The following is a 17,147-nucleotide window of genomic DNA, read 5'->3' on the forward strand; positions in this document are numbered from 1 at the left end:
AGCGATCATGCTAAAATTACGAAATCCGGGGGTGCCTCACACCTTCTCCCGAGTTAACAGAATTCATTACCCGGTCTTCTGTGTTAGTGGACCATAAATAGAGTCAATTTTCCTAGATTTGAGATTTTAAAATAAACCGGTGACTTGGGACACCATAATAATTATCCCAAGTGGCGACTCTAATCAAATAAATAATCCCATTTCAAATAATGTCACTTTAATTGGAAAAACTCCCTTATCTTCGGAAAAAGGAGGTGTGGCAAATATAATACCAAAAAACACAAAAATCAACTTGTTATTGTATTCTAAAACGTTAAAAAACTTAAAAGTCAAAAGATTTTTTACTCTTCCCTAATTTTTATTTTTTTTTCTCTTCATTTTCTACCAAGTAATGGAAAAAATAATCAATTTGCAAATCACAAAGCAAAAACGCGTTATCTTTTATGATTTCCTTTGCTTCGACGCTTCTAATTGTGCGTCCCTTCTTCACTTTTCTTTCTTTTTAGGTTAGTTTATAAATTTCTAACAATTTATTTTTCAAAGTTGATTTTTTTTTTATGAAGCAGTTTTGATTAGCGTTTTAGTCAATTGTTGAAGTATTTTAGTCGATTATTGATTTTAATTAGCGTTTTAAGATGACAGTTTTGTATATATTTTCACGTATTTTCATGTTTTCTTGAAATTTTCATAATTTTTATATAATTTTACCTTATGTTAATATTTATTTTTATTATGAATCATCATGCTATACTCGCGAGGAAGGAAAAACGAGCAGTTTACCCTTTAGTAGTTGCTGTTTCACGGCTCTAGTGTTCACAGGCTTTCAAGGAATGAAATATTATCAAGCACCCTTCACTAATTCGAATAGTATTTATGGTTCTACCTATTTCTTAGCAACTGGCAGCACTAGAGTGGGATAAGTAAACCTTGCCTTGAGCCTCCTCACGTCCATGACCGGTTGATGTCACGGTAATGCCCTCTTGGTCACTTGCTTGCTAAACGAACCACTGATGACGGAGTGCCCTGTACCCACACTAAGGGGTAAGGCATGAAAGTAGTCTAATTATTTTCACTTGAGTTGACTTAAGTCTTTCTCTCCTCGTACAGTCTTGGCTCCACCTGTTATCTCCTTCTACGATATGATGCTGTCGTCACCATATTCCATATGTCACTTAGTCTTCTCTGCCTCGCTGCGAGTCAGTACCTTCGAAATGTTAATTTTAAAAAATAAAAATTAAAGATTTATGTGGGGCTTATGCCCAGCGCCTCGAGGCTTACGCCTAGCCCCATATCAGACACAAACATCTCGCTTCATGCCCCTGCTTTTAAAACACTACATATAAATAGATAATTATACGTTAAAAATTGAAATGAATATTGTATAGATTTATCTCCCGCTATTCAACCTATTGTTATAATGATGATGTGTGTTAGTCGAGATCAAATCAATATGAAAAATTTATACAGCTAAAAAGGTTAATGATATTAGAGTCTAAAAAGGTTGACGAGAGTGGGTTGCTATAGTAGTGAGCACCCTTCACTTCTAACCAAGAGGTTGTGAGTTCGAGTCACCCCAAGAACAAGGTGGGGAATTCTTGGAGGGAGGGAGCCGAGGGTCTATCGGAAACAACCTCTCTACCTTCTCTACCCAGGGTAAGGGTAAGGTTTGCGTATACACTACCCTCCCCAGACCCCACTAGCTAGTGGGATTATATTGGGTTGTTGTTGTTGATATTAGAATCTAAATTTTTCTGCTAATGTGAAGTATACATAAAGATTTTTGTACATTGTGCAACAATACCAATAATAAGTTATATTTTATTTTGACACTATCTTCATAGTTTAGTTAAAATGATCAATAACCGATTAAGACTAATAAGATTTTACAAGTTGGATGTACATAGTCTTCGTCTGATTTAATATGCCAAACATTTGCGAACTACATTTCACCACCCTTAATTCAAGTGAGTTAAATAAAATTAAAGTGTTTGTGAGATTCAATTTGATTTTGTGAACATGCGGATAAGACAAATGCCATTTGAAGAGTCAAATAAGATTTTCTTTGACAATATTTTTTGAATACTTTTTTTAAATATTTTGAATTGTTTAGCTATTGTAACTTATAGTATTTTTTATTTTGTCTTTAAAATATATATGTTAATTTAGTTTTTAAAAAGAACAAAATTTTATGTTCGAATTCACACAGAAAAATTAGTCAGTTTAACCCTCATACTTTAAACTATGTCACGTAAAGTAGAACAAAGGAGATAGTATAAAATGTGAATAGCTTTCCCTATCGAGAAAGTCTTGCCATTAAATTTCTCAATTTGGCATGTTTAGACTAGGGCGCCTCAATGATGATTTAGTCGTCATAGTTCGGAGGGAAAATCTAGTAAGAATGGGAAGGGGTCGAACAAGCAAAATCAGGCGCGACAAAGACAAGTGTTTTAGTCAATTTATCATCATTTTATATAACCTAGATTTCATCACCATTTTTATTTATTATTACAAGTTCTTCCCAATTTCATATGTTTAGGTCAGGGCGCCTTGACGATGATGTAGTCACAACATTCCTTTGATGGGGAATCTGGTAAGATCGGAAAAGGATCGAACAAGAGGTGCCAAGCACGACAAAGATAAGTATATTCGTTAATTTTACCATTTTATATAACCTAGATTTGATCGCCATCTATATTATTACTGAAAGTAAAGTTCTTCCCAATCAAGTATGTTTAGACTGAGACGCCTCAATAATGATGCAGTTGCAACAGTCTTCATATAGGATAAGTATCTACTTCAATTCCTCATAATTTCATATAACCTAGATTTGATCACCATTTATATTTATTATTGCTAGTGTAGTTCTTCCCAGTAAAAGTTATATAGACTTAGGCGCTTCGATGATATGCAGTTGCAATAGTCTTTTAATGTTAAATCTGCTAAGATTGAGAAGGGGCCACAACAAGCGATTCTAAAAATGAAAAAGAGAATTATTTTCTCCAATTCTGCACCATTCTATATAACATAGATTTGATCGTCATCTATACTCATTCCTGCAGTAAATTTTTTCCCATTTTGCTACAACCTTTCCTTTTCTTTAGTTTTACACGCGCTTCAAAAAAACGTGACTACACTTCAATATTAAATCAAAGAAATTGACCTTTTATTTAAAAAAAAAATTGTGGCTTTAGTGCAATAACTTTTTATAAATAAGGGAACAAATAAAATAAAGGTGAAGTTTTGGGTTGCTTAAGTTTCAACCTGTCTTAGAAATTGACTTCACGACTAATGAGTACATTAGGGAGGGACTATGCTTGACTATGACATGTATATTATATATGAACTTATGTTTGTAATTAAAGTTGAACATTTCTGATTCGTAACATAATTCAGGTGATCAACAACCTGAGTTGGACCATGGCAAACTCAACCAAAGTACAAGTATAAATTCCATAAAGTTACATTTCTTTAATCACTTCCTTAAACAATGCTTACACTGATGTCAATCATTAATAGCTCAATCTCAAACAAACTTAATGCTTGCAATTTGTATCCACATTCCATGTATATGTTTTACTATATGGCACCATTGATTGTTATTTCTAGTTGCTATATGTATTTTTTGATTAACGAGAGTAAGTACCAGTACTCTGATCTTATAGATATTTATATAAATACATAATAATTGGAATAATATATTTTATCAATTTATATATTTTATTAATTTATCTTTGATTTTAAACATATGCTCAAAGTAAAACTATCAATTAGTCGAGATTAGTCAATGTAAGATATTTATAGAATTGATAATATCAAAGCAGAAGTCATTGTATTATTACGAAATATGCATAAAACTATTGTAACATGTGGTACAACACCATTGACACATTATGTTTGTTTTGCCATTATCATCTTACTATATAATTAATCTAATTTGCAATATCCAAGTAAGACTAGCTAGATTCTATGAATTGGATGATGTATTATCATTCTTTGACTTACAATCCCAAATATTTAAGAATTTCACATTGCCCAAATGTATAGTTAGTGTTATTATTTCTCTTAGATGGTTAATTATTAATAATTATAATATAATATCCTTAAAAATAAAAAAGTTACTTAAATTGTACAGTTGAAAATTTAATCTTTAGATGAGTTTGAAATTAAATACTACACAATCCACAACAGAAAAATACATTATACACTGTACCAACTAACCCTGGTTATCATCAAGTAAGTGTTAGAACAAGGTTAACCCACGTTAGTCAGTGACTCCTATATAAAGAATCCAAACTTATTCAGTGTTGGCAGCAGAAGCAAAAAGAGTACTCAGAGCTCGTGCCAAATGTTGTGGCCATAGCGTGCAAAATGCAAGAAATGGAGTTCACGCCTTTGCAAATTTTGGCCTTTTATAACCTTTGGTGGGTGGCCCTTTTGATTTTGGATTGAACATTTGCTCTTTCTAGTTTCACTCTTGATATATGTATGTATCGAGAATCAATTTTTTCCTTTTTTGGTAAGACTCCTTTTCCAGGTTTATTGATTATATTTTTGCCTTAGTTTATTTGGGTTTTTGAAGATTTTTCTCGATTTTTTTTTTTATTTTTTTTTTTTGGCTAGAATTTGAGCTCGGATTTTGATTGATAAATTGTTACCTTTTTTTTTTGGGGTGCAATTCTGATGCTTGATTTTTTTCCCTTTGATTCATTTGAGTGATTTTGTTGCAGAAAATTATTTGTTTGGCAGCTCATTTACTGTGACTCAGAGGTAATCTTCTTCTTTTTTTTCATTTATTTCCATTCCCTTGATAATGTTGCTGGTTTATTATGCTTATTAGAGCTGTACCTTTTTATTGCATTTCTGTTTGGATAATTTTATGTTGATGTTATGTAGCTTATCAAGGAATGATGCATACTTGTTTTTCCCTTTGTTTTTGCAATTTCTGATTCTCTGCTGCTATGTTTTCTTTACATTTTTAATCCCCGCAAACACCACGTTACCACTGAATGGCTCAGAGATTTGAGTAATTGAATTACAGCAGAATTTGCATTCCTCATTGAATATTAGTTCTTTGGCTGCTTCACCTGAATGATAATACTGCTGCTTTTATCGTGCTCACTACACTCGTTCTTGTTGATTTTCAGCCTGTCATTTTTGTTTTTGTTATTTAGCCTATCAAAGAAACATTGATATGTGTTTTTACCTTTGTTTGACAACTCCTTTTTTCTCTGCTGCTATGTGTTATCTTAACTTTTAATCCCCACACACACCCCGACATTATTACCTAATGGCGTCTTGCTGCAGGATTGGGAACTGCAGATGGACACTTGAATGATCAAATTGCAGTAGTATTTGTAAATCTCGTAGACAACATAATCAAAATGGTTGATCATAACAGCACTGATGATGCCAATGAAAAGTCATTGGTGCTTTCGGACCAGGAAAAAGGAAGTAGGAACAAGAGGAAGTTCTTATCTGAGTTTCCTCCTAGTGATTCCCCTGTCCTGTCTCTTACTGAGTTTCCAAGATATGAATTATTAGAGAAAAAACTGCAAAGCACTCTTAATCAGCTCAAGTCATTAGATGGTGGGTGTCAACAAGGAGTGGAAAGGTCAGCAGATGCAGATTGGGAAGAACCAATAACATGTCAACTCGAGGAACTTTTATCACAAAACCTGTCTGCTACTTTCCGGAGTGCAGTCAAGAGGATTGTTGAGTGTGGATACAGTGAGGAAATTGCTGAACGGGTTATATTGAGGAGTGGCCTCTATCATGGTACCAAAGATACCGTCTCAAATATTGTTGATGGTGCTTTGGCTTTACTGAGTAGGGAAAAGGATTTTGATACCTCTAGACATCTCGCGTTTTCTGATTTACATGGGCTGGTAGAGTACACCATGCTGGAGATGATATGTGTGCTGAGGGAGGTTAAGCCAGCTTTCACAGTTGCTGAAGCAATGTGGTGCCTCTTAATATGGGACTTGAACCTGGTACATGCATGTACGGTGGAAGGTGATATTCTCGATGAGTTATGCAGTCAAGAAAGTCTAGGCGATAGCTTGAAGACTGAGGCTTCTGAGACTACTCAGTCAAACCCAGATAAACTACAGTTGTCAAAACCTTCCATCGCCATTGCTCAATCCAAAGTTGCTGTTGCTAGTGCAGCCCCTCAAGAACCGACTTCTAAAAATTCACATGTTCGTCAAGCGGCAATAGGGAAAGGAAGTTCAGTACCTCTTCCAGAAGCAGAGGCTAAATCCTTACCCACCAGCAGCAGGGGGCATAAGCAGAATCCCTCGAAAGCAGCAGTGTTAGAAGATAAGTCGGGAGCTGGTAGAAAGGGGTCATCCCTAAACTCCAAGAAGGATCTTCTTAGGCAAAAGACATTTCAGTTTGAGAAGAATTACAAAGGCCGTATGGGTAAGGGTTCCATTAAGGCAAAACTCTCTGCCTGGGGCAATATGGTTTTGGACAAGACACTCAACCCTCCGTCAGGTTCTTCTGGTGCAGCAACGAAGAGTTCTTCCTCTAAAGTAAATACTTCAGTTAAAAACAGTAGTCCTATAGCAGAAGGAAGTTCTGATAGTCTATGCCCTTGTTCATCCACTGCACCTGCAACTGACGACTCTGGCGTGCAAGATACTGTTATTACATCGCCCGCTGTAAACAAAAAGGATCCTTCATCATTAGCTTTGGATCCTAAGTCTAGTATAAAGGCCCCAGGCGGCAGCACAACTAGCTCTTCTGAGGTTCCAGATTATTATGCTGGTATCCCATATGATGAGTCTCTGGGGAAATATGTCCCTCAAAATGAGAGAGATGCTGCTATTTTGTTGCTAACTCCCCATATGAAAACACTGCAGAAAGAGCTCCAACGGTGGACTGATTGGGCAAATGAGAAGGTAATGCAGGCTGCTCGGAGGCTTGGCAAGGATCAGGCGGAGCTTAAAATGTTGAGGCAAGAGAAAGAAGATGCTGAAAGATCTCAAAAGGAAAAACAAATGCTGGAGGAAAGCACCACGAAGAGGCTTTCCGAGATGGAGCATGCATTGTCAAATGCTAGTGGCCAGATTGAGTTGGCTGGTTCTACTCTTCACAGGCTGGAGGGGGAGAATGCTGTGCTAAAGAAGGAGATGGATGCCGCAAAGCTCTTTTCCGCAGTGTCTGCTATAAACATGCATAAAGCTTTAGCAACAGAGCAGGAGACAGTGAAGAAGTATCAAGCAGGAGAGGTGGAGAAGCGCTCATTGCAGGAGGAACTCTCTATGCTCAAGCATGAAACATCTGATTTACAGCAGCGACAAGAGAAAGTCAACAAGCGCCTGGACCAGTTTGAGGTATTTCTATTCTAGGAAAGAAGTTCCTTTGCTTAGTTGATCAAAGTTTATATTTTTTACAAATATAGTTAGTGTTTTTAAGGCCTACCTGTTGTACAACCGGTGGTAGATGTTTAGGCCGTCAGTAACTTGTTGTTATAGTTCAAGTATAATGTCAGTTCTTTTTAACTTATAGCCTCCAGTAATAGTTGTTCCAGCATTCACTTATGTAGTCCTGCTGATAATTCATAGTGCTATTTGATATTCGTTCTAGTATAAATGCTAGCACATTAAAGAAACTTGTAAGATTTTATTCTGTGATTTGCTCCTGAGAAAGCAAAGAATTGCAGGTTCTATGGAAGCAGGAGGAAAGGCAGAAACAAAGGTTTGTACAGCAAGCTGATTCCTTGAAAGCTGAAAGAGAACAACTCGGTGTTCAGGGAAAAGCGGCGGAGGATAATTTGAGAGAAAAGGCAGAGAGCAGCATGCAAAAGCTTAAAGAAAATATCCAAAAGCTTGAGAGTGAAATCTCCCAGTTGAAATTGCAGTCTGAAAGTTCAAAAATAGAGGCACTTAAAAGAGGCATTAATGTGGGGCTACCTCCTAATATCAGAAAGAGTTTAGCAGGCTATGAGGATAATTTTGGCTCTACAGTAAAGATGGAGAGGGAGTGTGTTATGTGTATGACTGAGGAGATGTCGGTGGTTTTTCTCCCTTGTGCACATCAAGTCCTTTGTGCAAAATGCAACATGCTTCATGAAAAGCAAGGAATGAATGACTGCCCTTCTTGTAGGACCCCAATTAAGATGCGGATTAATGTCCGCTTTGCTCATTCTTAACAGTTAGCAACGCTAAAACAGTGACAGGAAAAAGGAGCTGGTCGTCGGAGGAATGATGTTTCAGAGCCAAGACATTTTTGTTTTTTAGTATGTCCTTTTTTGAGGCCTTTCTTTCATACCTTAACTGTAATATCGATAGGAAAATGCAAAAAAGGTATAGATATGTAGAAAGTAAAGTGAAAAAGAGTTAGAAAGAGGGACTGGTTAATGGGCCTTGTAAATGCTTACTTTGAAGGTTTAATACAAAATGTTGTTCTCTCTGTTTTCTTCCCATTATTAGGTAATATACTACTTAGCAGGAGAACTTGTTTTTTTAAGATCTTCCTCAAGCATTTTTGACAGCGGATTCCTATGTTGGTTACACCTTTTCAGTGATAAGATTTTGTTCAGCTTGGAAATCTTGATACAGATTATTGGAAACAAAATCAGACTCCCAAATTTCCTATCTGAAACACACTTGTTACGTTCGAAGTAGGTGATGGATTTCTGTAGAAATGACACCAGGTAGCCACTTTAAAGGGCTGCTATTTAAAAATTAGATAGTGCGTCCTTAATTTCAGTTTTGAATTAAAAGGGCTACATTTGCACCTGGAGTTGAATGGCCCAAGTTTATATCAATTGCACCTCAATCTCAAACTAGTTGACGTTCTCTATTATTATTATTATTATTATTATTATTATTATTATTATTGTTGTTGTTGTTGTTGTTGTTGTTGTAGATCTGAGATGCATACAACTCTCATTTGATAGCTGAAGAAAATAAATTATCCAATTCCTATTTTCCCTCGTAGCACTTGCGAATCAAAACTGTTCCTTTGCTGCATTTCTCTTAACTTAATTAACATCAGTTCCCTAACATTTTTATGAAGCAAACAATGGCAACACTAGAGCATATGGCTAGTATAATTCGATCTTAAACGGTAATTTGCGACTACTATTCTTTAACTTCAAGTTTTCCTACGAGAGCTCTTTATTGTATAAAAAATGAGATAAAAAATTTATGATTTTGATGTTGATAAATAGGGGTGAACAAAACCAAACCGCAAACCACACCAAACCGAATATGTCCGGAAAAAAAAACCCGACTAGTGGTTTGGTATTTTAAAAAAATCGAATATAAATGGTTTGGTTTGGTATTAACTAAAAAAAGTCAACCTGCGACTAAACCAACCCGATATTTTATATATCAATAAGCTACTAGCTAGTTGTATGAAGTTTTTCAATTAACCAAGACTTCTTAAGTTTACTTGAGACAGTTGTGAATTGTAATAGTCTAGATGATCTTAGAGTATTATTCCATCAACTCTAATGTAGTTTATAGTTTTTCCATATTCTGTTTTGTATCTAATGCTATTGGAAGGGGTTGGGGTAAAGTGATGAATTTCTCTAGCAAATGTTTACTTGTTGAAGTTATTTTTTAGCAATTAACCTTGGATTTAAGTGTTGAAATTGGTGGCAAGCAGAGGCATATCAACTTGATGCCATGGGTTCATTCTGTCTAGTGATATGGGTGTGCTTTTGTGTGTGTTAGCTAATTTTAACAGGGGAAAAGTACTTGTTGAATTGAGTAAATTTAAATACTTATGGGAGTTTGCTATATGTGCTAAATATGTTTAATCTCAATTATCTTTTGACTTTTCTTTTGTGCCTCTTCATTTAAGTCCTAGCGCTGCCTAGGGGTGTACATATGTCGGATTGATTCGGATTTTTCAATTACCAAATCAAACCAATGGTGTCGGGTTTTTAAATTTATAAACCAAACCAAACCAATAAAGTCAACCAATTATAGGAGTGTAACCAAACCCTATCAAAAAAAAACCTATCGGACAAGATAGAGATCATCTTATTGAGAAATATTTGTTTTGACTGGAGTGCAACCAAACCTTGGGTTCGAACTATGAGATTGAAATTCTTTAGTATTTCCTTTTAATGCCAATTTCTTTTTTTCTATGAGCGCTTTCCCCTTTAATGCGCCTTATGCCGTACAAATCCCGATTAGTTGGGTCCCAACACGGAGACTGGACATCTTATGGTTCTTCATTATCTGCATATGGCCATTTTGGCTTAGGTCATTTTGTATGGACTTTTAGTTTGCTATTTCTACTCAATGGCAAGAACCTATTGAATCCATTTAGAAACCACAAAAAAGGGTGTGCAGGAAAAACGAATTATAAGATGGTTTGTAGAATTACTTGGAGAAGCCGAAGAGAAGTCGATATGTCCGAGTGGTTAAGGAGACAGACTTGAAATCTGTTGGGCTTCGCCCGCGCAGGTTCGAACCCTGCTGTCGACGATTTTGGTTTTTACCACTTGTCGTTTTTCTGTTGGTTCAGCTCCCGTTTTTGCTATCATTAACGCATTTACGTGATAGGTCTATTTCTTCTTGCAATTGGGTTTAAACTTTTGGACCTGCCTTTTTCGTCCTTTCTTCATCTTTATTGAAGCGTTGTAATTGGTCCTCATTTGCTTCAAAGTCGTCAAAACTAAGCTGGTAAGATATTGTGCTTCTCCGTGTTGTCATAATCGCACGTTTTTTCGCTTTCCAAGTGTGAAATTATGAATATAATTTTGTCGAGAACAAAACAGAAAAATGGAAGAAGTCCACCGAAATTATTAATGATGTGTTACCAAAAGCTGGACTCTACAAGAAGAGTTATGCTGACCATCTTCTTTTGGGTACTATTGCTTATAGAATTTATATTAGAACTGACTCTACTATTGCCATTTCCTTTCACCTCTTTTACTTATAAATATCCATTGGGTCAAGTTAAAAGAATTGAAGACCATCTCTTTATGAAGTATATAATTTTCACAAAATAAATGTGTTTAATTTGCGGACGGGTATATTATTTGAATATTGAATGCAGTCCTATTTGTTAACTTTAACTCGAACTATATATAATCAAGTAATTATATGGATACGCACGTACAAAGTTCGCACTTGCTGCCACAAGGTAATAAATTGCAGTGATCGATAACCATTGACCTAAAATTCTGAATTCACGGTTTGATTGTTACGCTATATATACCACCCCAACCTAATAGAATTAGAGGGAGTATGTTTGGGATCAATGCCAGCAGAGTATCTTAACTAGCGTTTGGCCATAAATTTCCAAATTTGTTCTGAAAAATCTGATTTGGGTGAAGTTTGGTTTGAAAATGCAAATGAGTTTGGACATCAGTTTTCAAAACATATTTTCCTAATTTATTTTAGAAAAATATGAAACGTGACTTATACCCACAAATTCTAAAAACTATCACAAATACCTAACAGTACCATTATCAATAACATTCATTATATTATCGCAAACCATAGTCCTGAACATAAATAAATTTGATACAAAATTATTATTTTTATAATGAACTACATGATACACTACCAGGTGACCGAGAAAACAAAGCAATATTGTTATAAAATAATAAATGGTGGGCTCTTTTATAAAATATAAAACTTTAGGGTAATTTTTAAAAAGTATAATAATGATATTTTGGCCCAAAATCAGCTATTAAGCTAATTTTGGGATTTGAGATTTGGGATTTTGTCAAAATGTAGGTAAAATCTATGGCCAAATATGTGTTTGTCAAATAAAACCCAAATTTATTTTGACAAAAATATATGGCCAAACGGTCCTTAATCTTGCTTAGTTAACATATACTCCTCGAAAACACAAACCTTTTCTCTGGAAATCATTTATAATTGAGAGAAACAATTTAATATAATACCCTCCCGAAGAAATGGAAATTGCAGTGAGATGTTCACCAGGGTGACTATCCGCAAAATATACATATCTTTATATTAAGTTCATCCCCACAATACAAAGTGTTTCATTCCGTTTATGTTATGTGAAATTATTTAACTTAGACAGAAAAATTTAAGAAATAACAACTTTAGAATTTATGGTCTTAAATATGTTATGGTATTTCCGAAAATATAAAATCATATCATTAAAGGTAAAATGAGAAGTTTAAAATTAATTTCTTCTAAATATAGAAGAATATCATTCTTTTTTTAATAAATTAAAAATGAAAGAGTATCACGTAAAATGAAATATAAGAAAATAATAATAAATGCAATTATGATAACCACTAATTAAAATTCTAGATTCGTATTTTCTTATATTTAGGCTGTGAACCCTCTCGCTGCCACCCCCAACATGATAGAATTATAGGGTCAATACCAGCAGATATATATATTAGTGGCCGCCTCACTAATTAACAAAAAGAGAAAAACAAACCTTGTTAAGGTCATCATTTATAATTGAGATTCTCTTAAATGAAACATCCTTCAAAACATGAGCTGGAAAATCTTAGTTAGTTAGACCTTGTTTTCCTAGCTCTTTAATTTAATTTAATTACTCTTTCTCTCCTCTCTCACACACACTCTCCCTCCTTTCACTTTTACTTGTTCGGTATTCTAAAAATAGATTTTCACTTTTATTTGCCACTTTTAGCATATCAAAAGAATATAATTTCTCTTTTCCTATTATACCCATAGTATTAATTACTCATTTCAAATTATTTTCTCAAATCAATTAAAATATGCATCAATTAATATGAGTATCATGGTAAATTATACATTTCATTTATTATTTCGTAAGAAATGTGCAAAGTCTATAGTAGATAAATAAAAGTGAACAGAGGGGGTATATATTATAAACTTAAAACTAATTAACACCAGTACTGTGTCCCATGTAATTGAATGTGATACTTGTGTTATTTTAAGGGCAAACAAGAAATATTTGGCGTAGAAGATAGCTGTGATTAGGCTCTTTAAAGGGTGAAAGAGAATCTTAGCTAAATGCTAATTAAATTTAGAATAATTAAGAAGGGGATCTTGAAAAGCCACAAGCAAACAAAGGAGGCAGACGGAATAAGAGCTGTCTTCTCATTTTTTTCATAAAGTGCCTTATCTAGATGTAAATTAAATGCATATATGGCAGCTTCATTCATATAGCAAATCCAGCCCAAAATCATTTAACTATAATGGTGGCAAAAAGAATATATACCCCACCTGCCTACGTGATTTATAATATCAGCCCTTTTCTCTTTCTCAATTCTTGATTATCCTAATAGCTAGTAGATATTGTAAAAGAGGGACCAAATTATTCAATGCCTTGAAGTTTTTTTCTCCATTAATCGTTGAAGAAATAACAAAATCTCTCTTTTATTGAATTAATAGTACAAATATGAACGTTTTTGACGGTTCACTTTTGTTTGAATAGGATCTTTCAGCAGGGCATCTAGATTTCTTTTCAAACGAGCTATCAGTTCAAGTAGTAATAATACTATTATTGACACTTGAACAACAAAACATCCAATCAATACAACGACCCAATTGCTAGAGTGGGACGCTAACATACCTAGAAATGAATTCAAGATCTAAATTTTATAGATTCAAACATCTAAGATTTTTAGTATTAAATTCAGTATATTCATATTTACAATTTGCTACAATTTTGGTAGAGCTCAACACATAAATTTATGTTTCGAATGAAAAATATTTGATTCAGATGAATTCGATATCGCAAGATTCGACTCGTAACATACCTTATAAAAATTTCTTGGCCGGCATTGTTATATGTACGTTGTAGTTATTTGTGTGGTAACGACTTTACAAGGGGCACGTAGTGTTTGTTACATGACCTCCCCAGTAGTGGGCGGAAACTTAATTTGATTAAGACAATTTTTTCTCTTTGTTGCTTTCACTTTTTAATGCTGCATATTCTTGGATATTCCAATAATAGAATATGCCTGCTAATAGTACTATTTATGGTGGGATCTGCATGAGAATTGGGTCCACTCAACTCGTATTAAATTACAGGAAAAATTGATATAATAATAATTTTTGCATGAAGACGACCCATTCCCATAATTAACAATATTGAAATGAATGGAACATATAAAGATTGGGAAATGCGTATTAAATTCCTGCTTTTCTTCTACACTTTTCCGGAAGAGACTAAGCTAGCGTTTGGTCATAGATTTCCAAATTTGTTTTGAAAAAATTGATTTGGATGAAGTTTGGTTTGAAGATGAAAATATGTATGGACATAATTTTTCAAAACATATTTTACTTTTTATTTGAAAAAACATGAAACATGACTTATACCCACAAGTTCTAAAAACTATCACAAATACCAAATAGTACCATTATCACAAACCATAGCCCTGAACTTAAATAAGTTTGGTATAAAATTATCATTTTTATAATGAACTATATAAATCATTAATTACAGCGAAATCCCATTAGAAAATTACGGCTCCTAATTAAAAAGAAAAAGTTAACTGATATGAGTTCAGAAAGCCATTTAGCCTACAAATCAGAAGCAAAAGTAAGATGCACAAAGGATTGAGCTGATAAGGGAGCATATTCATCAAAAATTTAGTTGGTCGTAATAAATATGGGCTCTTTTACAAATTATAAAAGTTTGGGTAATATTTTTAAAAAATTTAAAATGTAACGGTCATGTTTTGGCCCAAAATCAGCATTTGAGGTGATTTTGGGATTTTGCCAAAATGTGAGCAAAATCTATGGCCAAACATGTGTTTGCCAAATAAATCCCAAATTTATTTTGGCAAAACTCATGGCCAAACGGGTCCTAATAGTCCCATTTCGAGGAAAAGACCAAAACAATACATCATATTTGGCTTTAGAATCAAAGTCATACATATTCTTTCACATGAAGCACTAATAGTACATTTACTTTAACAAAGTGGTGCACTTTTAGTCATAATACTGAAAAAAGCCCAAAAACATACGTTATATTTGGCTTTAGATTCAAAATCATGCATATTCTTCCACATGGAACACTAATAGTCTATTTACTTTAACAAAGTGGTGCACTTTTATTCATAACACTGAAAAAAGCCCAAAAAATACATTATCTTTGGCTTTAGATTCAAAGTCATACATATTCTTCCACATGAAGCACTAATAGTACATTTACTTTAACAAAGTGGTGCACTTTTAGTCATAACACTGAAAAAAGCCCAAAAATATACATTATCTTTGGCTTTAGATTCAAAGTCATACATATTTTTCCACATGGAGCACTAATAGTCCATTTACTTTAACAAAGTGATGCACTTTTAGTCATAACACTAAACACATTTTAATTTTTAACAGAAATCTAAGATCTGACAAAATATCTGTTGACTTTATTTTCTTGTTTACCGAAAGAAATAAAGATGACAGATTTATCTGGATAGCAAATAGTAAATATACATAGAATTTACTTACTATACGTAAAATATATATTTTACTAAGAAATATTAAACACCGTTAATTTTTATTTGCAATGATTTTTATCTAGATAATCTCAAATATTATCTAGATTTTTTATTATATACATAATATTTACTATACGTTGACATAAAATAAATATACGTAAAATCATTGCTGAGAGTAAAATAAATTTTATTACTAAAATAAATATACGTAATATATATTTATTAGATTTTTTTATTTTATGGGAGTCAGCGTATAGTAAATATAATATTTATTTTTATTTTATGTATATATAATAAAAAATCTAGATAACATTCGAGGTTATCTAGATAAAAATCATTGCAAATAAAAATTAACGGTGTTTAACATTTCTTAGTAAAATGTATATTTTGCGTATAGTAAATAGATAAATAGTAAATAAATTCTATGTATATTTACTATTTGCTATCTAGATAAATCTGTCATCTTTATTTCTTACGGTAAACAAGAAAATAAAGGGAACAAATATTTTGTCATATCTTAGATTTCTGTTAAAAAATAAAATGTGTTTAGTGTTATGACTAAAAGTGCATCACCTTGTTAAAGTAAATGGACTATTAGTACTCCATGTGGAAGAATATGTATGACTTTGAGTCTAAAGCCAAAGATAATGTATGTTTTTGGGCTTTTTTCAGTGTTTTGACTAAAAGTGCATCACTTTGTTAAAGTAAATATACTATTAGTGCTTCATGTGAAAGAATATGTATGACTTTGATTCTAAAGCCAAATATGATATATTGTTTTGGTCTTTTCCTCTCCCATTTCAATTAAAGAATGATGATTACCCATTTATTAAATTGAGATTTGATTTTATTGCTGGTCATTTAACTTTTATTTTGTTGCTTTAGAGTCATTAAGTTGTTTTTATATATTTATAACTTATTATCACTTAATTTTGTTCAAGTATCATAAATATTACCAAACTATTTTTTGTAACAAAAATCATTTAACTTTGTCCAAAAATCAAAGCAAGTCACTTTTATTACCAAAAGTTCTTTCAAATTTACCTACCTATCATATAAAGTGTCTCTTTTGTCATCCTAATAACTTTATGTGATACTTAAGCAAAATTGAATTACTTTTTAATCACTAAAAATAGTTTAATGACTTTCATGATATTTAGATAAAGTTGAGTAATTTTTTTGTTTGAATTTTAAAAAAAATATTTTAGTAGCTTTAATTGCAATATAGTGATAGTTGACATTATGAAATCAACCCTCAAATTGACAATAACTACAAACTCTACAATCTCTTTCCTTTTTTCTTATAGTAGAGATGGTCTTGATATATTTCTCTAATGCAGTGGGGAGTAGTGCCCGCCGGGTTTTGGGTGACGTGGCTTTCCCAGCAAGAAAACCATTCCTCGCTGTTGCGTTCTCATTTGCATTGACTGTCTGTCTTGACTCACTAATATAGTATTAACTGGAATTGTAAGTTAAATATATTGACCTTATTTGGATTATAAATATGTGTAAGCATTTGGTACATGTACGGTCAATTCTCTCTATAATAATATCATATTTTGAATTTTTTTTGCTGTTATAGCGAATTATTATTATAGAAAACATATATTATAACATAACATGTAAATTAGTTTCAAAAATAATTTATTTTTATAGTAAATAATTATTATATAACGATATTGTTATAAACATGTCTGACTGTATGTGTAATTCTTACGTGCTAATAATAAATGAATTTTATGTGAAGTACTTATAATATGTT

General features: G+C 33.0%; 1 protein-coding gene and 1 non-coding gene across 5 annotated transcripts; both read left to right on the forward strand.

Moving 5' to 3' along the window:
• The first annotated feature begins 2,342 nt into the window (after window positions 1–2,342).
• On the forward strand, window positions 2,343–8,415 carry LOC107819544 (putative E3 ubiquitin-protein ligase RF298). 4 transcript variants are annotated; one of them, XM_016645665.2, is made up of 4 exons: window positions 4,284–4,421; window positions 4,728–4,767; window positions 5,305–7,337; window positions 7,667–8,415. In XM_016645665.2, the coding sequence occupies exons 3-4, from the start codon at window positions 5,382–5,384 to the stop codon at window positions 8,153–8,155; spliced, it is 2,445 nt and encodes an 814-aa protein (XP_016501151.1). In that variant the 5' UTR covers window positions 4,284–4,421; window positions 4,728–4,767; window positions 5,305–5,381; the 3' UTR covers window positions 8,156–8,415. The 4 variants fall into 4 exon arrangements, with proteins under 4 accessions (XP_075093903.1, XP_016501151.1, XP_075093904.1 ...); XM_075237803.1 differs by having other exon boundaries at window positions 4,313–4,516; window positions 4,714–4,767; XM_016645664.2 differs by having other exon boundaries at window positions 4,313–4,516.
• Window positions 8,416–10,366: 1,951 nt separating this feature from the next.
• Window positions 10,367–10,448, forward strand: TRNAS-UGA (transfer RNA serine (anticodon UGA)). Its single transcript has one exon. It is a non-coding gene; the product is annotated as a tRNA-Ser (tRNA).
• The last annotated feature ends 6,699 nt before the right edge of the window (window positions 10,449–17,147 follow it).

Source organism: Nicotiana tabacum, chromosome 19 (assembly GCF_000715075.1).
Source record: "Nicotiana tabacum cultivar K326 chromosome 19, ASM71507v2, whole genome shotgun sequence".
Classification (NCBI taxonomy): Eukaryota; Viridiplantae; Streptophyta; class Magnoliopsida; order Solanales; family Solanaceae; genus Nicotiana; species Nicotiana tabacum.